Here is a 27,351-nt window from a genome sequence, read left to right on the forward strand (position 1 = left end):
CAAATAAGGTTTTTATGCAAAAATTAATGATTTCTCTGTCAATTGATTGGACCAATTGTATCTACATTTATAACACTCCTAAAAATCCAATGAAGCATGAGCCCTTGTGGATGGGATACATGTCTATCATATTAAATTACTAGAACTTCCAGCTGGGGTCTGCTTTCACTTATTATAGAATTATTATGTACTAATGTCAACTTATCCAAGTCCACATAGCATCAGCACTGAAGATTGCCACCTACCTGAATACCAGGTACAGCTAAAGATATACTGTTCATTAAAACTTCTCATTCATCCATTTTCTACATTTAAAACATAAGCTTCAAAACATTTTGGTACAAAAACATTGGCCAGAAGAAATCTGAACTTTGAGTGATGAATTGACTTAAAATTTTCATAGTTCTGTGAGGGTGATTTCCTCCTGAACATAAGGGGCACACAGGATGTTGTGATCCCTGATTCATGAAGTCAGTAATATGAACACACAAAATGTACTATATCTGACTTCGGTGCCAATCCAGGATATTTCATAGTAAGTGTAAAAAGAATATAAATGTACAATAATTGTAGTCCCCACTTTTATTCGTGCATCTTGTGTGTGATTTCATCACTTGCATTGTTGGGTCATGATCTACCAGAGTATGTAATTGTAAATATGACAACCTTCCTTTAATGTCCTTGACTTCTTTGTAAACATATTAGCAATTCTTTTCATCAACATTTTTGACTACCAAAGTGTAGTTAGTTTCTGCATTTACCCTGATATTACCAGTACATGTGCAAATGAGCACATGGAAATTTGAAATTGTTAAAAATTTCGTAACTGGTACTTATATCATTTACTCACCTTTGAGCAATGACAAAAGTGAATAGAATACCTTCAAAAGTTCACAAACCTACAAATTGTACACCAACCCCTCCCCATTTTTAGCTCACAGGAGCTATATTAAGCTTATTAATAAGTGATCTTTTCTGGCCATCTATTATCTGTCCATCTGTCTGTAAATAAACTCTACACGTCTTTTAGCTCAGCTGAGCTGAAAGTTCTGATTGCCAATAGTCCGTCGGCTGTCTGTCCGTCCGTAAACTTTTTACATTTTCAACTTCTTCTCCAGAACCACTGGGCCAATTATAACCAAACTTCGCCAAAAGCATCCTTGGGTGAAGAGCTTTCAAGTTTGTTCAAATGAAGGGCCATGCCCCCTTCAAAGGGGAGATAATAGGGATAATTCTTGTAAATATGCTAATTCACACTCTGCCAGTCATCATTTCACCATTTGAATAGTAAACAATGTCACAGTTATGTGATTAGAGTAGGCATGGGGGTTGAACTGAACATATTACTACATGTATATTCTTATTAATATCTCCAGTGTAATCTTTCTGTTGAATTTGATATCCCTGTCTTTTGATGGGCCACATTATGATGCAAGATTTCCCCATTAGTCTGTTGACTTTTTTCGTGTCTGGGTCATATCTTTCACACTGTGAGGTCTAGGACCATCAAACTTGGTCAAATGATGTAGTTGGAGGCAGCATGTGTTTTGAATCAAAAATAGCCTTCTACTGAAATTTTATGGTTTACATACTCAAATCGTGTCCAAGTCGTACAATGTATCTTTCACACTGTGAGGCATAGGACCATCAAACTGGAACTGTTGATGCATTTTGGATATATAGATATGAATCAAACATAGGTCACAGTGGCCCCATTAGGCCTAAATGAAGAAAATTAACCAGATTGCACTGGCACCTGAATTTCTATCAATAAGTCGCTCAATAAAGCCAAAGATTGAAAAATCCTACCCCCTCTTAATATAAATTTATATGTAGAGAGGGTAGGACTTTTCAATCTTTGGCTTATCTATCTGATACCTTGTTAGAATGATCTGCGTCTCGGGACAGGCCCTCACCACAGTTAGAATGCCTCCCATATACTCATAATGTAGCAGAAAATTGCAGAATCACTCCAAAACGACTAAACATGCAAATGAATACAACTAACCTCATTGATAGTTTGTAAGTCCTAACACTGTAAAAAAAAAAACGCTGTAAAAAAAAACACGTAAGATAATATAGGTAAATTGAACACTTTGAAATGTCACTTTATGATTGCCGGTGATGCAATTTTTACATTGTATTCAAAGACTTTTGCTGATTTCGTGTGCAATTACCTGCAAGTTAAAAATTCAACAGCAACACCCCATCATACCTCTTCTCACCCTACAGCTCACAAGGTCAATGATTAAATTGGACATAGTAAGATCTTTTTTGCTCAATATTGTGAGAACACTGCTTCACAGATTAACATCGGTATACTGGTACTAAGGAGTAGATGACCCATATTGATTTTGAAATCCAAGGGTCAAACTGAACATAAAATATTGCACATTCAATATCTTGACAACTATTTTCTTGACAGAAATCGAACTTAGTACACTGGTGCCCCAAAAGAGTAGACGATACATTGGTGCCCCCAAAAGAGTAGATGATCCCCTTTGGTTTTCAGTTCATAAGGTTTAAGGTCATGACAGAAATGGCTGGTTATTTGGAAATGTCTGCTTGAGTGAGTATCTTGAGAGATCAAATTTATTATGGTTGCCTCTGACTAGTAGATAACCTATATTTATCACTATCCCTACAGACATTCTCAATGAAAAGTTGATCCTTTTCAATATTGCCATATATTGTTTTAGAAGTGTTCTCCAAAGCTAAAGAGATGTATTCTGTAATACAACCTGTTAAAACTCATACAACCTGTTAAAACTCAGCATAATAAAGATTTTAATGTAAATGAAACAATAAATTGTTTATTGATACTATAAATTACATGAAGCTTCCGCAACCATAAACGTGCATCCAACTTCCATTGTAATGTGAGTAACTACAAAATGTAGGCCATCATTGGAGTGATTTTGAGTCAAAATTATTTCATTCAAATGCTCATGCCAAGACAAGTACCTTAAACAAACTAAACACTTCTAAAAAATTTATTAAATTAAGTACACAGTGAGATTAATTAGAAGCTACAAAACTATCCAATAATATATGGTACCCTTATACATGTATAATTCCAATGTTATTTATTACAAGTGTTTTGATTGGACAAAAATAAAGCTGAACAAGAGTTTATATATACATCAATAAATCCGAAAACGCGATGTATTCATACACGCCTGAAAACAAATAACATAGTGCGGGGAAACTATTCAAATTTTTGCAATTGTTAATGAAGTGGATGAATTGGAATTATAAGAATCAAACATTCTTTTTGAAGAATTTATCGATGTGTAAATTCCGGCCATTTTACTCACAAACTTAACATAAAAGTGCTTTGCACTTTTATTCAGTTTGTGAGTAAAATGTCTGGAGTTTACACATCGATAAATTCTTCAAAAAGAATGTTTAATCCTATAATACATATTAAATTAAAATAAATGTAAAGTAAGAAAAACATGTAATTTCATGTTTGTAACAAACTTCAATTGGTCTTACAATTTGTGTAAGACTATAAAACATGGCAATTAAATTAATGTAGTCAAGTGCAAATATTTTATACATGTACATACACAATTTTGAACAACCTGTTGTTGCATTGTTTCTTTGAAATATGTGTACTAAATATATGTAAGAGACAAATCTTGACTAGATTTCAATTATTTGCTAAATATTTTGTAAATAGTTTTAACAATTGATAAGTATATCATACAGAGACAATATACACAGGAGATTACATGAGAGCACTAAAAACTGATCGAAAATCCAATGGAAGTTTATTTAATACAATTGTATAACTGTTATAAACGTGATTATTACGATGTACCACATACAGAAATGATATTGTGTTTCTGCTGGGGATTAAACCCAAAGCTAATAAGAATGCCGAACATTTAACATAAATACACAAGAACTAGAGCTGTCCTAATAGCACTGATACATTCAGTAAGACTTATCCAATTTGAACATATGTAACTTTTTCTCCTAGTGACCTTCACTTTGTGTAAATGACCTTGGTTCAGGGTTATGACACACCACCTGGCTATAATCAACCTTTATGCTGATATGGGCATCTACTGTAGATTCCTTATTCTACCAGAATACTAAATATTGTGAAATTACTCACAGATATGGCAAATCGCGAGAACATGCTTGGATTGTTGATTTGTTTTTACAAGTTTTTCATCAATATAAAAATAAAAGTGAGCAATTTTATTTCGCAAATGATGCTTTTCACTAAATTAAGCGATAATCAATTCCTTGCATCTATTTACGAATCTACCGTAATGTCTTCCCATTACAATGTTATAGTGTCACACAATTATATCCTCTTTTCTTTTTGCCACTGACCTTGACCAAATGACCTTTGTGATATGCAAACATGAGCTAACGTCTCTCCTTTGCAAAGTTAGGCGTAACAAATATTTCCCACTTTGACTACATGTACTGTTGACCTTGGTTCAGATTCATGACAATGCACCAGGCTGTAAGCACTCTTTGCGTAGTATAATCCTCTATAATTTCCATTGCAAAGGTAGAAGATCAGAACTGAAAATCTCTTTTTGTGAGACTTCATTTCCACAATCTTGCCATGTCAGATTTATTAGTGATTTATTACTCAGATATAGTTTTTGTGAACATTTGTTTTGTTTTTACAACATATATATACAAATCTGTGTATAGAAACCTGATTTTTTGCATCCAGACAATTTCACAAATTTACATGAGAATAAACAAATTAAAAGTGATTTAAAGTAAGAACTCAATGTTCCGGAACCAGAGTGTGAGTAACTGGCACATGTATTTGATACATGTACTCCGAGATTCTAATGCAAGCAAAGTTTTCAAAATCTAATACATCTATGTTTACAATAAGTCTAGGCAGCAAATTCCTGTAGTTCAATGATATTTAATCAAGACATCCATGGGTCGATCTTAGTAGTCACCTGAGTAACATGCAATGACTCCTCAATTACACAAGATGTTTTATTATTTTTAAACATGAAAATTAAATATTTTTAACATTCAAGATTCAGATTTTTCAATGTCCAAGAAAACAGTTTTTTTTTAAAAAAATCGTGTACATTTTTTACTTTATGATTGCCACTCTCTGAAACATAAGTAAACAATCCTGAGGTCATGAACTCCATGTTTTTGGTAGAAGTCTTCACACTTCACAACAGTACATACAATATTTTGTCACCAAAAATTTAAGTCAATGAAAATCGTTCTTTATTATATATTTCAGTAATAATTATTGTCTTGCAAGACAATAATATTTCCTTACTTACTTCTTTACACTAAAAGCTGTTATCTAACAGTTTTATTAGGTTTCTCTTGTTTTTGCTTTTTATAACCATGCACACAATATTTCTTCACCAATTCCCAGAAGCAAGAAGACTTTAAAATATCTTAAAAATGCATTTTCATTGTATACACATTTGATCTCTGGCCCAGGGGTAGAAAATTCCACTTTTGGTAAAAGGCTCCATGCACTTCATAACCATGAATATTTATAAGTTTTTCTTTAAGCCGCACAGGGGTAAAGATTCACATGAGTAAATCTGATGACCTACAATGCTTGCTCTAGAAAATGAAAACCATTCTTTAAAAAATAGCAATATTAATGTTATTAAAATAAGTTTTACTGTACTAACCACAAATCTTTGGTATGCAAGCTGTGTTGATCTTAAGCTTAAAATCAAAGTGTACAAAGCTTGAAATATTTGAGGACACATATTATTTGTTATTAGTACAATTAGTCCTGCATTTAAAAAAAAAATCCATTTACAAACCCTTCCGTAAATCTCATCACTTTTTTGCTTTATTAAAAGTCCAGATTAATATGGTTAAAGTATTTCTTGGATAGATAATCACAGACATCAAGAATGTTTTCAGCATGAAATACAACTTGTATCTGTACCAAACACTGTCAATGCATCTTCACAAGTCAAGGGTTATTGATTTGTTAGTGTGAGGTAATGAATCAATAACCCTTGACTTGTGAAGATGCTGTCAATGGAGTCAAAGGATTTTCCTTATTAGGGTCTAAAAGGCATTGTAATGAAATAAAATTTATTTTAAAAAAAAAGAGTTCTTCCACCTATGATGAAAGTTTGATTTTTTGCGTTCGTAAAACCTGGGGGGTGGGGGGGGGGATGCTGTACTTAATACATTTTTTCACTTGAGGTGAGTGGAATGCATTGACTTAAAGTGGTGCTTGCTAAAAGTCATTAATGCATGTGATTATTGCATAAATATTACTAGTTGCACAAAATGGAGATTACCTTGGAGCTAAAAAGCACCACACAACCATATAAAAATACAAAAATAAATAAATTTATAAATATTTGCCATGGCACAAATGCAGTCAAACAGCTATAACATGTACTACACTTATATTTTCAAAATAAATTGATAATTGATCAACATTTTCATAGAATAAAGCTGTAAAAACTGCAAGTTTTAAGTCAACTTAAACAGCATTTGCACAAATTGTAAACTACGTATTGCTTAAACAAGTGTAAAATCTTGGAAACTTGCACATGGATTTTGTCATATACATGTACTTCAAGTCTTAGCTTATTGATCATTCCTCGTACAACAATTATATAAAAAAAACATATATATCTGGAATGAAAATAGAGAAAAAAGCAAATCCAAAGTGATTTATACTATAGATAATTTTCATTTTGCCAGGCCTTATTTTCAATATGGATACAATGATGTATTTATCCACGAGACATAATTTTCATCGCACTATTTCCTGCTTTAAATCTTCTAAGTGTAAGAGTTAATTTGCAAGAACTAAATTTTCACGAATAGATAGTCTCATGAAATTACATGTAAATAACGTTCTGACAAATAAAATGTGATTTAGATTAGTATACAGCTTTACGTTTGCTCTGGTTCTTTACATGGGTTTCATGTCCATTGTGTATAGATGTTATGGCTGGGTTATATTTACTGCAGTGATTGGGAAGGCCAAAATGGCCTATGGGACTATGGCCCATCGGTTCAAGTTCAGATTTAATGGGCCATCAACATATTTTGAATGACCATTTTCAATAAATAGCAAATGTGCAGTGGAACGTTATTGTTTTAATTGAAACATTGAACCATGACCGCGATCTTTTCCGCCGCTCTTGAAAATGTTTCTACTTTGTTTCAATGTCCCCTTCTCAATGGTATCATTGCTTTTACCGGAATTAGTATTTGAAGATGGTCTCTCGTGGTTTTTTATTTTTTTGTTTTTGTTTTTTGGTTTTTTTCCATTATTTGGGTTTTTTTTTTTTCATTTTCTGTCGTTTCTATATCTGTCCTTGGACTTCCGAAACTTAAACGCTAAAGTATAAGCATGAGAAGACGTGATGAGATGTGATGTAAGAGGAAATAGTTTATTGGTTATCTATTTTGATTTGTATTGCTTCAACCAATGAGATTCGGTGTATCAGAATACATAGGAATTAAAAATGAAAGTACAAAAATAAGTAAGTCGTACCCAATTCATTCTAGAAAAAAAAACAACGCAAGTTACAATCAATAATGAATGCGCACTTTGGCGCATGGATTAGATAATTTAATGCGCCAATTTTCACCTGAATGGGACTATGGCACAGGGCGCATGGCCTTCCCAATCACTGTTACTGCAGTTTTACATCATGGATTTGGCCTATAGTAGATGTAGAGAAATTTAAATTGCAGTGAAAATAAGTCTATACAATATTAATTAGCACACTCAAAATACATAGAACTCTTGGAATGCTTTGCTTGAAATATTCAAAAAACAATATACAAAAATGTTTATAAAAATATCAAAATACATGTAGGTTCTTTTGAATGTAATCTTAAGACATGTGATAAGTTTTGATATAACACCAATACTTTTGTTTTCAGTCTGTTATATGTCCCATGAGTTCAGCCACTTTAATCCTGCCATTTTGCTACCTTCCTCTAAAGCCATTGGTCCATCCATACCATAGGTCAAGGGAGAAAATAGGTAGAAACTTTAAAATCAAAGAAGCAGCCTATTAATGAAATGCATTGGGTACATAGCAAACACATTCTAATGAGTAAATCCACAAAATGTGTAGAAAAGGTTAATTTCTTTGAAATTGAAAGTTCCTGAGACTAAATAATACATAGGTAAAATTGCAAATATGTTTAACATATCATTGGATATTCATATGTTTAAAATATGTTAAATATACGATTTTATCATCTTATGGTGAACCATCGTCGGAAACCCACGGTTGATTACGCTTCGTTCCTCTCTCCATCAGATGGAGAGAGGAACGAAGCATAATCAACCGTGGGTTTCCGACGATGATGGTGAACATGTTTTGAACATGTTTAACATATGTTTGAAACTTATGTTGACCATACTGCAAACTTCAAACATATGATTAACGCAAGGTGAAAAATTCTTGTTTAACATATGTGCAACATATGAAATTTTGAACATATGATTAACGTAGGATCAAAAAGTGGGCGGGGGTCTATGTTTTAAACAGATTTTTGTTTGTCAGAATACCCCCAACTCACCCTCAAAATCCTTGCTACAGGCCTAGGCCATGTTTTACAAAAGAACTTACAACTAAGACTAAAATTGTTGCAGAGCAGTCTTCACGAAAACATTTAAAACTTGCTGGACAGTCGGATCAGTGAACTGTCTTAATTTACTGGCCCACAGTGAAATTTAATGTGACTTACAAAAAGTCTACAAGCCCATCGGAATTCCTGATTTTTTATTTTCACTGACCCGACCGTAAAATTCACTGGCCTCGGTCTTCAGACCACTGAGTTTTCGTGAAGACTGTTCTGCTTCTAAAAATTAATGTTTGAGATTATATTTATAAATATGAATTACATAAAGTAAATTCTTGTTCACATTAAAATCACAATGTTTTGACACAATCTGAGCAAACTGGTATCATAGTATAATAGAGACTCTTTGGACTTAGTGCTAAGTTCTTTTGTATGACGTGGCCCTGATGTGTCTAAAAAAATATACCAAACATAAATACATTTATAATTCTCTACTCAATGTTGTTGAGTAGGATTTTCCCCAATGGAAAATAGGCTTCAAAGTAGGGTTTCCCCGACAAGAGGCCCATGGGCCACATTGCTTACCTGAGTCACCTTGGCCCATATTTAAAGATTTTCCTTATATATTCGAATGTAAAACTTTGATCCCTATTGTGGCCCCAACCTACCCCCAGGGCCGTGATTTTTACGAACTTGAATCTCCACTATGTCAGGAAGCTTTTGTGACAAACTCATGTTTTATATATTATGCACATATGCATATATTGTAGCAATGCATATTGCATGTGAATTTATTGAAAAAATTAATACTGCATATATACATATATATTTATTGTTATTTGCATTACACTTCTACAGATGAATTACAGATTTATTCAACCAACCTGTAGTTTAGTGTATTGATTTTTAAATGGTCATTTGCTAGAAATATCCAGAGTTAGCCTCAGGGCTCTAATTATATTCAGTTCATAGTTATTTTGTATCTTTTAATTTCATTGGTGTTTTATTTTATCTTATGCTTTTTGGTTGGTTCTTGTGTTTCCCACCAAAAGCTCTCCGAGTTCTTTTGTGTTTTTGGTTCATACCTTATCTAGCTTCTGAAAGTGGACAGTTTTTTGAGTTTTTGGTGACTAGTATTCAGACCTTAGACTGTGACAGTAATTTTCATTTGCATGGTAAGTAATTCTTTGATACTAATGTTTAATATATTATCTAAATTCTCTATTAAATGTTAAACCTGTAATTATGCACTTAATTCCTTGAATCACTTTTCCTGGAGTAAATGATTAATAGTATGAATGAGACTTTGAATATAAAGTTGAGTGTAAATAGTTAATGCATGATGTCTCACTGTTTCACATTTTTTTTAAAGTAAACATTTCATTTTATGCCTAGTAGATATCTACAAAGTTGTTGATTATTGACTTGTAGATATCAGCCTGTCAGTGTATTTTCATGCATACTTTGAGTTTCATGAATCATTCCCATTGAACGGTATGCATGTTGTGATTTTATGTATTGCAATAATTAATCATGTTCATATATGTATAAGGATAATTATTGTAAATATTTTATGATAAATATCTATTGATTAAAGAAGTTGGAGACTTCAATTTGTAAATTTCATGTAACTGAATTATTTCCCTTTGATGATAGTATCTATAGTCATAATTTCAGTCAAATATCTAATATTTGTTATCTGTTACAGGGTTTTCTTATTTCTATTGATCCATAATAAGGAGACCATCTTGTGGAAATCGAACCAACAGCATTGTTGGAATTATCAACACAAGTCTGTTACACTTTAATGTAAATTTCAACTCTTCTGGCCCTGTGGTTTTTTTGAGAAAAAGATTTTTAAATGACCCCACCCTATTTTTACATTTTTGTGATTATCTCCTCTTTGAAGGGGGTATGACCCTTCATTTGTTCAAAATTGAAAGCCCTTCACCAAAGGATGCTTTTTGCCAAGTTTGATTGAAATTGGCCCAGTGGTTGAAAATGTAAAAAGTTAGACAGACGAACAACAGGTGATCAGAAAAGCTTAAAAGGACAGAATGATTTCCCCCAAGTGGAAATCTGACCCAAGGGTAAGATTTCTGTGGAGGAACCTGGCTATGGGTAAAGACCTACTCTATATAACACTCATATTCATATTTTCATATGACAAAAAAAATGATAATTTACTTCACCAAAGTTACCACAAACCAAATGATGAGCACTGGGTATATCCGTGGGTTTCAGCTCAAAGCTTAACTAACAAATGACTCTCTGACTAACAGAGTATAGTCTAAACAGTCACTTAAAAATCACACAAAAACCTGGCACACACACACATATATATATATATATATATATATATATAGGGACTATAACTATGAATTTCATTTATTTGATATATGTTCAGGAATAAAGCAGAAAATTCTTTAAAAAATTCTTAAATTATTCAATAGGTTTTAATTCACTAGATGATCCATATAGCCCTATCCTGAGGGTTGAACTTTTGACCCAGGGACCAGAACTTGCAGTTTCAGTAGATGCCTTCAAACCATGATAACTATATATGAACTCTGTGCTAAATGCTCAGTTTAGTTGTTCTGTGTTCAAGACTTTAAAAAGAATTTCAAAAAAATATTGCATATTCACTATATGCATCATATTTCATGTAAATGCCAGAATTCACACACTTAGTGCTATTCAATACTTTTGATTACGGGTTTGACCCCACCCCTCAGGTCCCAGGGCTGCAATGTCCATGAAATTAATTCCTCATACCCAAAAGATGATCCTATTAAATTTGATGAAAATTGGCTATGTACTTCCAGAGAAAAAAATAATTATGATCAGATGTTTTAATGCATGACGATGGATGATTACAAATCTCAATAGGTAATCCGAGTGACCTAAAAATAGCTGTTTATTTATCAAAATGTACATATACCTCAATATAAGTCCTGATATCAGGCCTCCCACCACAGTATGGAATAAAGTCCCAGATACACTCTCCGGTACCATAGTCATCAGCAGAATCACAGTGTGGTCCAGAACCACCCCTAAAAAACAGACCAGTTTTAACGAAAAACATTCATCAGAACCACTCCTAGAAAACAGACCAGTTTTAATGATGAAAAACATTCATCCACTGGACATAAGTAGATATAGATGCGATAGAAGTGGAAAGTAAGACTCTTTTAGTAAAAATAGTTTTCTTCTTTATTGGCATAATTTTTAAAATTATTTTTCCATGTACATGTATATACCATCTACATGTATACATGTACTCATAAATGGTATTTTTCAAATAGTGACACTCACATACTCACGTACACTGATAGACATGCATTTGCTGTACCTGTTAACATTGCACTGAAGAGAAAGGCTGGAAAGTAGTGATGAAAATATAGTACTCGAGTCATTGGCCAGAAGGGGAGATAATGCAAGGCCCAGCCTAGCAGAAGCCACCAGCAGGCAGTGAACATGGTCTTCTTGTGCTCTGGAAGCAAATGTACAATGTCTTTTACCACAGATGCCTGACATTACTAACATTCACTTGTATTTAAAATCACCCATCTACATTAAAAAACAACACTGATATACCGTGTAAGTACCTGATCTTCACTGCAAGATTTTTGTTATGCCAAACACATGCATTTTGTAAAGATGTTACAAATGAATTTTCAACACTAAGACATGACAAAAATAATGGAAACAAGGTCTTTACAGAAAGAGGAGCAAATCTTTCACAAGAAGTCATACCAACCTTCACCCAATTGAATAGAATGCAAGGGGCACACACCTATTGTGTAACTGTATCTTTTCTTTTGTGGGATAGCAAACTTACTGCTTGTAGTGCAATTCTTGGCAAATGTATTTTCTCTATTTACTTACTTATGCCTGCTACTCCTCCTGGGACATAGGCCGCAGACAAGAGATCTTTTTTTAGATACACCAAAAACAAGGAAAAATCTTCTAGGATATAAAGTACACTACCCCTCCCCCTCTTTTTGTGAAACTGGCAGGTTTCGTGGACTGTGTACATGTACAGTGTATATATAAATGAAATCTGTATATATGACCAAAACACGTCCATTCAGCATTACTGCACGTCCATGTAATAGGCCCTTACCTGGAGAGCTATAATCACTATTTCGCATAAACACACTTTTATTTGTAATTGGTATTTTTATTTATTTAAGATTCACCAATAGAATACAGTAGCACAGTAATATGCCACACTAAGCTCTACACTGATACACCATGTGAACAATTTGCAATAATTGTGTTTGTGAGAAAAGGGGTGCTTGCAAATATTGCTGATATTTTTCATATGCAATTGTGCATTGGATCACAGTATATGTATACATTCAGAAAGAAAATCCCATGTTTCCAGATAAACTGAAAGTAGTAATTACCTCTCCAGACTTTGTTTTCAATGTGTCCTCTCTGTACCTTTACTGAATGGGCCAAAAAGTAGATAGCAAACAGCACATGGGCCACCAAACATCCCCAAAAGATGACAGGATTTCCCAACAGGTATATCCTGTGGTCTTTCCCCGAGAAAATCTGCCCCTGCAATTGTTTGTAACCAGCTATTTAAATTCATAGTACAACATACTGGCACTTTTCTACTCAATCATTACATTTTCTTGAGATAATAAGTCTTATTACACTTTTAACATTCATATGATGTCGGACATCGCTTACCTACACTAACATTATATGTGTATGATAAATAATGTGTTGTCTTCATAGTACATCTCTTGAAAAATCTATAGACATATAAAAGAAATTACTTGGATTCTGCTTTGTATCATAGATGACACAAGAAGGCCACATAAAATTAATTTCTAGATTCTCATCCTGATTTGAAAAAAAAAATGGAGTGGATTGGTGGATTTTATTTTTTATTCTTTCACATTCTTTTTACACCAATTGCTCTAGATCTCTGTATTATTATTTTTAGTTGCAGTATAATTGTTGTTGAGTGGTTTTGAAGTATATTTTCATGTAACACAGAACAGTCAACCTATTTTTATCATTTGCACTTTTCTAGGTGATAGTGATTTTTAAATGTAAAAGTGGTGCACGAACAGGACATGCCCTATCTGCTAACAAGTCATGATTACCATCAATGTACCACAAAGCATCAGTCACTTTTATTGTTTTGCTAGACATCACGCAATTCAATATTCACCATCATCTACCACACACAAATTCAATAAAGTTCCAAACACAGGATATGGCGTGGCATCACATACTTTCACATTTGGTGGCATCTCTGTTAAATCAGTTTTATGCAATCACTTGACTGATTGCTCAACTTCTTTCTCCTGTGTGTATCTAAGCTAAATTCTAATATTCTGTAGCATTATAAAACAAGATGTGTTCTTTTAAAAAACACAAATACCTCCAAAAGTGCGCATACTGATGAAATACTGTACATAATATAATAATTATGTTATCTTTCATAACAATATATGACTCTTTTGAACCAAAGCCCTTAAATTTACAATTCATGTCCCCCTTGTCCCAAAGATGCTTCATACCAAATTCGAAAAAAAAAATGGAATGGTAGTTAGTAAGAAGTTAAAAATCTTCAATTGTCAACGCACAACAGATGACGATGGATGCAGACCAATTGTGATAGTCACTTAATCACTCAGGTGACCTAAAAATATATTGATTACCATGACATAACAAAATGTCATAGTCAGGCAGCCATAGAAATACCAAGTCCAAATTTTTAAATAATTATTTCATGGATATCTTTGCTCAACATTTTTTAAAAGTAAAATAAAAAACAATGGGGCAGGACATTTTGAGAGGGGTGGGCTGGGATGAGAATCTCGATATTAATTTTATGTGTCTTAATGAGAGATAATATCAATGTGGTTGACATACTCTGAAATCTAATGGCCACTGCCATGGCCTGGAGGTGATTTCACCTTCTTTGGGTTTAAGTCCACTGTTTCCCTGAAAATAAGCATTACCACAAATCTGAAAGACTGGCAGATGAAAATAAGCTTTAAACTAATTCTGTTTTTATACATTTCAAATATCATTATGAGTTTTTAACTTCACATTAAAAAATAATCGGAACCAATAAACGTATGTGTGCACTTATAAAGACATTATTAGATTTACCTGTGTCATGACGGCATGGCTTTCCATAAATCTCTCCATAAAAGAGGGAGAATATATCTCAAAACTGGCGTTAGGTACTAAAAATAAAATTTCATAAATTCATGTACATGTATACATACATTTTGAATGACAAAATACAAGTTGTATATGAAATAACTATTAAATACTGAGGTGATAGCTTAATTCAGGGTGTGTTAATATCTCGTGCAATGACCTGCATGCAATATTTTGGGTATTTTTAATCATGACGTGTAAAACATGAGACACATTTGAATTGGATCAAAAGTTTCTTGTGGACAATCTACATGCTAATGCACATCTATGAATTTGCCTCATGCTCAAGTTGATATTCCGATCATTCTTAACATCTGATGATTTTTAATTAATTTTCAAGATAATAAAAACTTCGTACATCTATTATCAGTCACTTCCTCTACACTCCACACAGCCTTTGGTTCTCTCAAATTTGGATTGCATGTGGCTTCAAGCTGCTCCCATCCCCTGTTATAGACAAAAACTACAGTCAAATTTCAATAGCTTGAACAGTCTATGCGAAAGACATCGGACCTGACCGATGTGCAGTGCCTCAGGTCCGATGCGTCATTTTTTACACCGGACCGGAATGTCCGATGTCTAAGCGGCCAGTTTTGAGCTTTGCTATTTTGATGTGGTTGATTGATTGAATATTGTTTAATATCCCTCTTGAGAATATTTCACTCATATGGAGATGAAGGGCTGCAAAATTTAGGCCTATGCTCGGCGCTTACGGCCTTTGAGCAGGGAGGGATCTTTATCGTACCACATCTGCTGTGACACGGGACCTCGATTTTTGCGGTCTCATCTGAAGGACCGCCTAAAGTATTATGCGGGAGCAATCCCTGGTAAAAGAAAAGCTGTTAGGCCTACTCAAGAGAAGAATAAGGACTATGAGTTGAAATGACCTGTGAGAAGATTCAATATGTATGGATTGGAAAAATGGCCGATCAAGGCATTTTCACATGTTTCACGTTTTTACATTAGGTTTTTCGGACTGACAAAATTTGGTTCAGTCCTGTGTGTTCATTGATTACACAGGACCGAATGTCCTGTGTGGTCCAAAAAACTTTCGCATAGACTGCTTGAAGTCCAGGAGGTCCATCTTTGATGAAACTTCAAGATAGCAAGGAAATAGAAATATACAAACTTTTCTTCCGATTTAATTTCATAACATAACACTTGCACAATACATAACATGTCACGTTGTCTTCTCACATTCATCCAAGTAATATTAATAAATTAAAGTAGTAAATGAATTACAATTAAGTCAAAGAGAATATGTTTTCGTTTCTTTTATCTAAAAATTATTTCATTGTATATATCTAAAATACAATGGCTGCGCAGATCCCATATTTACAATAGATTTCCAAGCTTGAATGGGATGTAGCTATTGCATTGTAGTTAGAGAATCAATCCTGTAGAAAACAAAAAGGAGAGAATCATAAAAAAGGCCATTTTACTGTCTGTTCCTCTCTCTACTGATAGCTCAGTTGGTAGAACACCAGACCAAATATTCAGGGGGCCCAGCCAGGTTTGAATCCAGTGAAGTCTGCTGCATTTTTTCCCTTTGTTACATTTGGTGCCATAGGCCAGCCCATGGAATTGACAGGTGATAATACCTGCCAGGGGATAAAGATCCTAGGTTGATGTCTTTAAGGTGTGAAGACATTTAAGGAGGGAGGAATGTGGCGGTAAGACAAATTTGATCGCTGGTGGCCAAATAGCTCGGTTGGTAGAGCACCTGACTAGAGATTCAGGGGGCTTGGATTTGAACCCCAGTCTGGTCCATTGCATTTTTTCTCCCTTCCTGTTACACATTTATATAGGAAATACTGCCAGGACTGTGATCAACTTCATATTAAGCAGGGTATTTAAGATAACCCATATTCGAGATACTGACATTCACCTGTACTTCATTTTCCGATTTTATTTTTAAAAATAAGCATGATGTACAAAACTTCCAAGAATGAACTGGTCTGATGTCATGACTATTGTTGTTTTTCTATTTTCTGATGGTGTCTACACATGTAAAAGGAAGATGGCTCTTACCATTTGGGAAGTTTCTTGTCATGGGAGTGCAGAACACATCTGACATGGTAATGTATAAAACGCAGGCGTGACTTTGCTGTCTGAATAACAGTTCCAGGAGGCGACCCCACCACCTCTACCAGCCAGATGTCATTAGCATCTCCAGTACCATTCTGAAAGGGGAAGTATACAGTCATGTCAAACATTGTAACACATGTTGACTGTTTTAACGCAAATTCAAACATTTGACTCTTCCAGTCTGAAAAACATGCAATCTGTATATACATTTTTTTTCTATAATTTTAATCATATCAATTTAAACTGCATTTATGGAATCACCTACTGGTAGGTCTTCATGTTTACAACTAAATTATGAATGGTGGCAATATTCAGATTACTCACAGAATGATTAAGTATGTTTCTAGAGCATACATTTATGTACCATACTTTACATCAAGTAATTTTGGCATGCTGAAAATGTTGACTTTTTTAGAGGATGAAGAAGTTTGCCAACAATAAAAATACTCAAAGTGTAATTTAATTCCTTTGAATGATAATCACTCTGTATGTGGATGGGATCAAGATCTAGATTTCAAAGTTTTGTAATATATTACTACTATGATTGGCATATGACAAATCTGCAGCATTACGATCTCTGTACAAATACATGTATGTTTTCTGAAGATTGCAATCCACGATTCACTGTTAATTATTGACAGGTATGTGATGTCCTGTTAATTATTGACGGGTACGTGATGTCCTGTTAATTATTGTTAATTATTGACGGGTATGTGATGTCCTGTTAATTATTGACAGGTATGTGATGTCCTGTTCATTATTGACGGGTTTGTGATGTCCTGTGGTCGTCCAGATGATTTTTGCTCTACCACATGTGTTATATATTCCCAAAATTTTGTTCAGTTATCAAATGGTAAGAACATTGTAATGTGCACTTGGAATAGTTCTTTCAAAAAACTGTGCACAAATTTTAATTCATATGACAATACTAATTTGTAACTGAAACATTTCAAAATTAAAAACAACCCTCTTTACATCAATATTTGTAAAAATATTTTTGTATTATGGTGTCTGAAAACTGCTTTTAAAATTGATAAATACAGGTAACTTACCATTCCATAACCAGCCACCTGGAACTGTCTCTTACTCAGTGGGGCTGGTTCCGCATGACTGTGAAGGTTTCTTCTGGTTCTGAGATATCAGAGGAAAAATATCTTTAAAATATTTTAAAATGCCTCATCCAAAAGATAATTTACTGTCTGCTATGTAAACACCACTGTCTGTTATATGTAACCATTCTTTGATCATCAATTTTTGTAGCAAACCACTCGCCCAATGACCCTGGCTACCAGATTTATTGTTATGCGAGTATCCATAGAATTATATAATCATCTAGGTCTTTGAAATAATTGTCATGAAGATCATTTCCTGGTCACTATATTAACATTGATCTTGTTTTCATTTATTTAAAAAATGTGTCATAAAGTGAAAACAATTTAATCTTCTCACTCTCTATGCTCCAGTCTAACCAGGTCACCAGACACAACCAGTTGAACCGGATCACCTGACTCTGGTTCTGTGTCGGCCATCTTGATTATCCATTCGTTGTTGAAGTCCTTATGTGCATAGGTGGTTACCTATAATATAAGTATTTCATAATTATAATGTGAATCTACATGACCCTCATGGTATTTTTAAAGAATTTTCCAAAATAGTCTTATGTAAATCTGTAAACCCCCATTCTGGCCGTATCCTAGCCTCAAGGGTCATAGTGTCAATTGTCATTCTACACTACATGAAGATGTTAAATCTGACACATTGTACCCCAAAGGTTTCAAAGTACATTATGTGTTCCTATGTAAAGCTTAAACCCCTATTGTTGCTCTGTAATAAGGCAAGAGGCCTACAGGCCATATCAGTCACCTGTGTGTTTCCTGCTATGCAAATCTAAGCTAAATTCTATTATTCAGCATTAGCACATGTCATAAACACTAAAAGCCAAGTTTGGCCTTGGCCTTGAGTCAGAACCTCTACCCTGGGGATCATGAAATTTACAATTTTGGTAGATTTAAGATTTGGTTGTAGATAAGGTTGTAGAAAAGAAGATTTTTGAAAATTTGTCAGTTTTTGCCTTGCCCCTAAGGCCCCGAGGATGCAGGAATCCTGAAATTTACAATTTACATCCCCCTTGTCCCATCAATGCTTCATACCAAATTTGAAAAAAATTGGAATGGTAGTCATGAAGACAAAGTTAAAAATGTTCAATTGTTAATGCACAACAGATGACGATGGATGCCAACAAATTGCAATAGGTCACCTGAGTGACTCAGGTGAGTTGTGACATAAAAATATGATTGTTCGCATTTCCAATAATTGACAATGATGTCAATATCCTTAACGAATGAAATTCTAAACTGTTAATGCAATAGTTTTTATCATTACGATCGTAAGAATTTATGATTCACCGTTTTCTTTATCATTAAGTTACCTTGTATCATCAATGGTTGATACATGACCCTTAAGGTCACTGTATGAACAAACTTGAATCTACACTACATGAAAATACTTACATATTAGTTTGACACACTGTACCTTTGTGGCACTTGAGAAGTACTTTAAAGAATTTTCTTGCATATTCCTATGTGGAAATTTACACTTATTGTAACCCCACCCTAACTCTGTGGATCATGGTTTGAACAAACACAACATGAGGATGCTTTAGAATTGTCCTACTTTCTCCTGGGTAAAAATTTACTCCAATATGTGGTCCAGTCCTGATACGGAGGATCATTTCTTGAACAAACTAAGTCTTAATCTTTATTATATATGAAAGCTTCCATGCGAGTTTTCTCTTGTTTAGGTTTAGTGGTTTTCAAGAAGATTTTCAGACACCCCACCCTATTTCATTATTTCTATTTACCTGTTGTTGTTGTTTGAGTGGGTGTTCATCATGGTAGAAATGATTTACCTGTTGTTGTCTAAGTGGGTGATCCTCAGAGTAGAGGATGGTTTACTTATATGAATTTGGCAGTTGTTTGGGGAGGGTATACCTGTTGCTGTCTGGGTGGATGTTCCTCGGGGTAAAGGTGCCAGTGAGAGTGGAGGTAGGCCCCTCCTGTCCTCCTCTGCTTAAGTGTTATCACACTGCCATAGGCTACATCTACCACAAAATAAACGTGTTTATTGTATTTGTATGTAGGATGCATATGTACTGTACAATCATTGGCACGGCAATTGATCTGATCAAATAAGGTGTTTCAGCTTTGTAGAATCCACAAACATTCACGTTAAACTTATTTGCCACACATATATGGACAGACAGCACAAAAAATATTGGCATCAGATTCTTTAATAATTCCAAGAGCATAAAAATCAGAAATATATACGAATAACCCATCTGCAAACCAGTGTAATTGTATCCTAGACCTAAACATTCTTTCACAACAGACTGAAAGTGGTCTACTTACTTTCTGGCATACTAACATTGTACAGTCGATTACCAATCAGCTGTGACTGGAAAGCAGAACTGTAAAATCCATCTCCATTTCCACTGCAACAGAAAAAATTCTATATCTTTACAAGAAGACTATAAGATGGCACTGCTATTTTTCAGTAAATTTAATGATATCATAATACTTCTCTTTAACAAAATAAAATTGTTTCAAAAAAATAAAATTGTGAGAAGTAGGCCAGCAAGTAATATACTCTCGCTACTAACCTGTGATTCAGAATTTTGAGGTGGACAGCAAATGTTGCTATATAGATAAGAGTGGGAAGCACAATAAGGCACAGTGCTCGAGCTACAAAGTGCTTCACAACATCTGCCTGTAAAACAGATCTGCACAAATGAAGAGTTTCTGCCATCTGATACCAAATGATACATAAGTTTAATCAGATATCAAATTGCATATCTCATTAATTTTTTTTTTAAAAACAAAATTTTACCAAGGAATTGCTTTGGTTTCCCAGTATTTTCCACAAGTCGTTAACGGTTGAAATTCCCACATATAAGATGATGAACAAACCCACAAACTTAACTCTGAAAATTCAAAATGTTCACTTTTGCAATATCACATATCTAATATTATATTTATCAAAAAGGAATACAATATATAAATACATGTATGCTGAAGGTGTTCTGACATCACATGACTTACCCTATGGATGCTGCCAGGAATACTCCAGTCAGTGCTGACCAAAGCCACCATTGTGCAGAAAATGGTCTGTAAAAGTGAAGAGATACATGTTCATGTCTTACTGTTATCTAATACAGACACCACCACTGAGAAATCAAACGATGCACTGATCATTATCCGGATTATGTACATGTTAGTAATGTTAATTAGAAACTTACCTATTTTGATATGAGAGAAATTTAAGTTCAGAATACGTAGACATCATAATGAAGAACAACATAATGGGATCCAGAAGGATGTGTCGGGAAAGAGTAAGTGTCCCAACATCTAACAAATAAAACCAGAAATCACAATGAAAGTTGCATTGCTTTTGACACCATAGAGTGTTTTTAACAAGAGTACTGTAAACGGTACATGATAAGCCTACAAGAAGGTTATATAAGGTGTTTCTATCCTATCAAGATGTTTGTTTTGCGACATTGATGAGCAAACATGGCAAAAATTCCAGGAGTTGTAGAACTTTTTTAAGGTAGTATCAGCCATCATCAAGCTGTAACATTCTTTGTTTTGCAACTTATGAATAAAGGAAGGTCAATCTGGTCTTTTAAATTTACATTTCTATTCAGGGTAGCTTATTTGATATATGGGTTAACCTATATATCTGTGGATCATAGGTATGATTCTCACAGAATTTGATTTTTTAATGTAACAATAAAATGCACTTTTGCAAGAATTTATGCAAAATCTATTACATCAGCTTAATATTATATGAAATTCAATGTAATATCTTCCTATAATTACGAACTTCTTGGGTTCTCATACCTCCTTAACCCTCCCTCTACAAGACATCCATATGTTGAGAAGCAAAATCCTTGCAATCTGCACATTTTCAAGGCCCTAGCTTTAAAACTGTGAGAGTTAAAAGGACAAACCATACACTCACTTTATAATATTTCATCAAAACTGACTAAGTTCGACATGTAATTTTGTCAAAAGTTAAAAAAAATCAAAATCCTTGCCACATGCACATCTTCAATACCCATACAAACACTCTGTAAAATAAGAAGATCCTCATTTGAAAATTGTGGGAGGATTTAGCTGGACAAATTATATACCATCCATATACTATTAATTTTCAAATAAAGGGGTAAAACTCCTGTGAGAGAGGTCAAACTGGATCAAAATTGCAACATGATCTAGAGTGATCCACAAAGAAGCTATATAGCAAGTAAGTTTCAGTTTGGTATGTGACAAAGAAATAAAACTAGAAACAGAAACTCTGAATGGACGTACAGACATAACTGTACTATAATACTTCCCGTCTAAAGACGGTCGTATAAAAAACAAAACAAATCAAATCTACATTGATCTACAATACATATATACGAATTGGCCAATACGAAAAAGATCTTACCTAGTAAAATTAACAATGCTGCAAAAAGTGATGACAGGAGTGATTTGGTAAGAAGCCATACAGACATGTAAGCCAAGGGGACCAATGCAGCTCCCAACAGGGCACAACACTGCAATACAGGTGTGTAAGACATACATACTACAAAGGCATCAGCTACTTTCATATGATAAAAACAAGAGGCCCATTGGCCACATCACTCACCTGAGTCACCTTGGCCTTGCTGTTGTGCTTTTGTAAAGATATTTTTTTCCCATGAAAAACTTTGACCCCATAATGTGACCCCAACCTAGCCCCAAAGGGTCATGGCATAACCATGATACAACGTCAGAAAGTGAAAAATCATGGTGTGAAATGTAAGGTCTTGTCACACTATATACATTATGTAAAAATATGAAACCCCTACCTTAAACAGTTCAGGAGATATTGCCTAGGTTAACTTTTTTTTTAAAGAAAACTCCAAGGTCAATGTTACAAGGTCAATATCATAGATACCAAAAGAAAGGTCTTGTCATAAGGAATGCATACATCAAATTTGAAAGATATATAACATACCATTAAAAAGTAATGAGCCATGTTAAAGTTTCAAATTTGGGTCAAACTCCAAGGTCAATCATCATGGTATGCCATAAGGAATATATTTACAAAACATGAAAGCCCTACCTACAATAGTTAAGGAGATATTGTCTGGGTTAGGTTTCCTTAAGAGTAGGTCAAACTCCAAAGTCAAGGTCACAATGTAAGATTTTGGTGTCAAAAGGTCATGCCACAAGGAGTGCACATATGAAATATGTAAGCCATATCACTTACCATTTGAAAGTTATGAACAAGGTTAAAGTTTCGGACAGAGAGAAAGACACAGTTGGAGGGGGATTAAAAAAACTGAATGCGTACAAATTAGGAATGTCAACTTTTGCATTTTGATATGATTTTAATAGTGTGGCCTTGCTACTCTTGAAAAGAATTTGTTTAAATTATATTCCCATATAAAAATTTGATCTCCTATGATGGCCTTATCTTACCCCCGGGGCCCCTGAATTCAACAAACTTGAATTTGAACTACCTAAAGATGCTTGCATATCAATATGACTAATCGTGGCCCTGATGTTGTTGAGAAGAACATTTTAAAAGATATTTCTCTATATATTTCCATAAAAAACATTGATCCCCTATTGTGGCCCCACCCTACCCTAGGATGATCATGATTTGAACAAACTTGAATCTGCACTACCTGTACTGCTTGTATCACTAATCATGGCCCTGCTGTTGTTGAGAAGAACATTATTAAAGATGTTTCCCTATACATTCTTATGTATATTCTTTGATCCCCTATTGTGGCCCTATCCTACCCCTGGGGGTCATGATTTGAACAAACTTCAATCTGTATAACCTGAGAATGCTTGCATATTAATATGAGTAATCATAGCCCTGCTGTTATTGAGAAGATTTTTCAAAGTGTCCCCATATATATTCCCATGTAAAATTTTGATCCCTATTGTGGCCTTATCCTATCCCCAAGGGTCATAATTTAAACAAAATTGAATCTATATGTGAAAATGCTTTCAAGTAAACTTTAACTTTTTGACCCAGTGGTTCTTGAGAAGATTTTTGAATGCCCCTACACTATTTTTAAAAGTCTTTTCTTGATTATCTCTCCTTTGGAATCCCCTTAACTCAAGGATGATTTGTGCCAACTTTAATTGAAATTGTCTCAATGGTTCGAAAGAAGAAGAGAATGTGAAAAATTAATGATGTTGACAACAACAGATGCCTTCGGCCCGGGTGAGCTAAAACTCATGTTAACCTACAAGACAGCAGAACAAGAAGACATCAAAATGCTAGTGTTTCATTGATAAATTTTTTAATGTATTGTACTGGCAGGTTTGATATTCATTGTTTTCATGGTTTAGACATCCAAACCAATTAAATCCTCCCCAAGCAAAAGAAACTGAGCCACGATTTTAAAAAATCCCAATGAATATCAGTATGGTTGGCTCACCCCCCCCCCCCCCCCCCCATCATCAAAATTTGACCACATGAAAATAAGTGCCCCATAAATTTTAGTGCACTTATAAAGAGAGCATTGATTTTTCATCTTTACAATCAAGACCTTTTGTATACCAGCTGTCACAGACCTAAAATGTTTTCAAATTGTCTTACCACTCTCATTCCAACATAACGTGTTTCACCATACTCATCACCGGGCTTTCCAAAGGGGAACTCGCCATCATAACCAGTCACTATACCAAACAACCCAATCAACATCTGCAAGTGAAAACATACCAAGCTGTTCTTCATCATTGTTCTTTTTGCAAAATGACTGATAAATAAATGTCTCAGAAATTTCATTACAATAATCTATTCAAAAGGAAACACAAACAAATATACTAGTGCCGGTATATAAAATTGTCTTTATGTCAATTTATATCATGCCTATTACCTTTCCTACAGGTGGATGAACATCAAAGAAAAATTCCCTCTTAATGTACCAGCTGCCCATTTTCCCAAAGTGTGTTTCATCCCAACTAAAAAAGTTTTATATGAATCTTTTAAACATCTGAAATCAATATGATTTGAATGTGGTTTTACCTGTACTTCTCCATCTACTGTAAACCAGTTTTACTGGTGACTAGTTCTGATTGTTGATGGTAACAGCAACTGCATTGATATCCATGTACATTAACAAGTGAGTTTACATATTCAACTTCAATGAAATGACCAGTCATGGTGACAAATATCTGTGAGAAAGTGGTGTTTGTAAACTAAGTTGTGATTTATTTTGTAATCATCAATTCACAAGTCCTATAAGCTTATTTCCTATGCAATTATATAGGGACTAGTCAATTCCTGTTGGGGGGAAATTTGTCATTAAGCTTATTTTCTGAAATATTTCTTGCAAAAGTCTGCCTATTTCCTAGGAATTTATAACAGTTTTACTTTCATAATATTTCAAAGTATACATACTAAAATATGCAGTATACAGCTATTTCACGTATCTTAGAGAAAAAGTCAAAACTATTGCCCTGAAGTGGTGTGGAAGACCTCATGAACTATTGCCCGAGGCCAACAACAGAGGGCAATAATTCATGAGCTCAACTACACCACCAAGGAACATTAGTTTTGACTGTTTCCCTGAAATAACTGTTTTATTTTCTAATTGATGTATCTACAAGAACTACCTTGTTGTAGTCTATTATACAGTTATTTCATGCCTACTCGGGAAACAGTCAAAACTATTAATGTCCCGAGGTAGTGGCCTCTGACAACAGTTTGCCGGGTCTTCACCACTACCGAGGGGCATTGGTTTTGACTGTTTCCTGAGTAGGCAATAATATGTGTGGTTCCAGTTACACTCTCTTGAAAATTAGGGTAGGTAGTTAGGAATCTTTAATATTTTTTTTCAGGTTCACACAACATTTATTTTATTTTATATTTTTTCATCAATCTATTTTTTTTAATGATAGATTTTAGATGGAAACACAATTTTCTTTTACTTTTTTGCATGTATCATTTACATGTGGTGTGATATATACCTATCAAAATTGGTAGGGATCACCTAGTTTTGACAATTCTTTAATATATTTGAATTTCAAATAAAAAAATAAATACAGATAAAAATCAGTGCATTTGCCAAAATCATGTTTTTGAACATGGAAGTAGGAAATGATATTTCAACCAGAGTACTGTTTTCAAGCCCTTCCAAGTTTTTAAATCTATCCAACTTTAAAAAAAAGAATGAGGGTGATCACTCAGTATATTCAAACAACCTGAAATTTGCACTATAATTGTATATGTAAGCACTCTTTAGTTCTAAGTCACTTTCTATCTAATGTTAGATGGCCTGTAGTATTAGTAAGTGTTTACAGCTTAACATTTTAGCAGTGTCTACATATTGGCTATGAATGAATTTATAGTCAAGCTCACCTGATGGAAAATGGGTCAAAAACCTATATGTATAGTGGTGTATATTTATATTTTTATATATTTTTATTTATTCACCAATCAAGGGCCCTCAGGGGGCATATACAAATTAACAATTAAACATTATAACTACATGATACAAATAGTAAAAAAAAAAGTTTGGGTTTAAGATATGCTGACTGAACACTACATTCTATAGACTAGCTCCAAAGTTTCAAAAGAAAAGACAAGACAGTACTATCATATTCAATATATGGCAAAAAGTAATTTTTGCTACTTTTGAATTTCATTTGCCACTTTACAAAACAACTCCTCAGCCATTCAATGGCGAAAACCAGTCTGAACACTTATTTTGTTCTTAACAGCACCAGAGTTTGAAATTTTATCAATAAAGTCAATAAAAATCATTCGATTGACTAAACCATGAGCTATGCATTATCGTAGAGAGTAGCTCATGGTTTAGTCGATCAAATGATGTTTATTTAATTTAAACAATATTTTATTCAAAAATGAATAGGATTGGGCAGCAGGCACAGTCTATTTTTATTGACTTTATTGATAAAACTTCACACCCCTCTGGTAACATGTCATGTCAGAAAAACTGTTATACTTTACTCACCATACATGAGAGGGTTTATCAATGTTATAGAGCCTCGTAATTACTGATAAAGCGGAAACTGATAATAATAATGAGTAATAAGTTCTACTGTCGACACCACTGGAGTTGCTAATGTCACTTGTAACAGCTTCTTTAGAAAATTCGTTGCCTTCGATTCTTTCTTTGAGATCATCACCTTCCTCATCCTGCATCTTTTTGTCTCTATACTTTTCACATTTTAAAAATCCCTCGGACGATTCAAATTTGCTCTCTACTATATATGTTTTTTTGGTGGCCATGTATTATTGTGTTCCAGCAAATATAATAATGTTATTGCCTGGAGGAAATTCGTGTTACATTCCGGAAGTGAGATTGAATACTAGTCAATCTATCCCAAAGCTAATTCAGTTGTCAAGCTGGAAAATGTGATACTTTAGCTATTACCATTTTCTGGTTACATTGTACAAAAATAGATAAATAATATATATTTTACAATTGAACAAAAAAATGTT

The 27,351-nt window shown here is 34.0% G+C and overlaps 1 protein-coding gene across 3 annotated transcripts; it reads right to left on the reverse strand.

Annotated features, from left to right (window-relative positions):
- Positions 1-2,797: 2,797 nt before the first annotated feature.
- Positions 2,798-27,224, reverse strand: LOC125650612 (protein O-mannosyl-transferase 2-like). 3 transcript variants are annotated; one of them, XM_048879054.2, is made up of 21 exons: positions 26,861-27,197; positions 24,761-24,845; positions 24,481-24,585; positions 22,324-22,432; positions 21,128-21,236; positions 20,931-20,996; positions 20,719-20,812; positions 20,492-20,598; positions 20,241-20,323; positions 19,824-19,933; positions 18,283-18,410; positions 17,886-17,964; positions 16,777-16,928; positions 15,104-15,192; positions 14,692-14,768; positions 14,449-14,520; positions 12,960-13,116; positions 11,900-12,040; positions 11,489-11,600; positions 7,885-8,006; positions 2,798-7,672 (listed from the first exon to the last, which is right to left on the reverse strand). In XM_048879054.2, exons 1-20 carry the CDS (start codon positions 27,136-27,138, stop codon positions 7,901-7,903), a joined length of 2,259 nt encoding a protein of 752 aa, XP_048735011.2. In that variant the 5' UTR covers positions 27,139-27,197; the 3' UTR covers positions 2,798-7,672; positions 7,885-7,900. The 3 variants fall into 3 exon arrangements, with proteins under 3 accessions (XP_048735011.2, XP_048735010.2, XP_056020690.1); XM_048879053.2 differs by having other exon boundaries at positions 2,798-8,006; positions 26,861-27,224; XM_056164715.1 differs by lacking the exons at positions 2,798-7,672; positions 7,885-8,006 and having other exon boundaries at positions 10,952-11,600; positions 26,861-27,210.
- Between the last annotated feature and the right edge of the window lie 127 nt (positions 27,225-27,351).

The sequence above is a fragment of the Ostrea edulis genome, chromosome 5 (assembly GCF_947568905.1).
Source record: "Ostrea edulis chromosome 5, xbOstEdul1.1, whole genome shotgun sequence".
Lineage (NCBI taxonomy): Eukaryota > Metazoa > Mollusca > Bivalvia > Ostreida > Ostreidae > Ostrea > Ostrea edulis.

Coding starts and splice junctions, on each gene's coding strand:
- LOC125650612 (XM_056164715.1), bottom strand. CDS start 27,138: ATGGCCACCAAAAAAACATATATAGTAGAGAGCAAATTTGAATCGTCC. Junction 19,934..20,240: donor CAATGTTAGTATGCCAGAAA/GTAAGTAGACCA, acceptor ATTTTGTGGTAG/ATGTAGCCTATGGCAGTGTG. Junction 12,041..12,959: donor TGAAAACAAAGTCTGGAGAG/GTAATTACTACT, acceptor ATTTGCTTCCAG/AGCACAAGAAGACCATGTTC.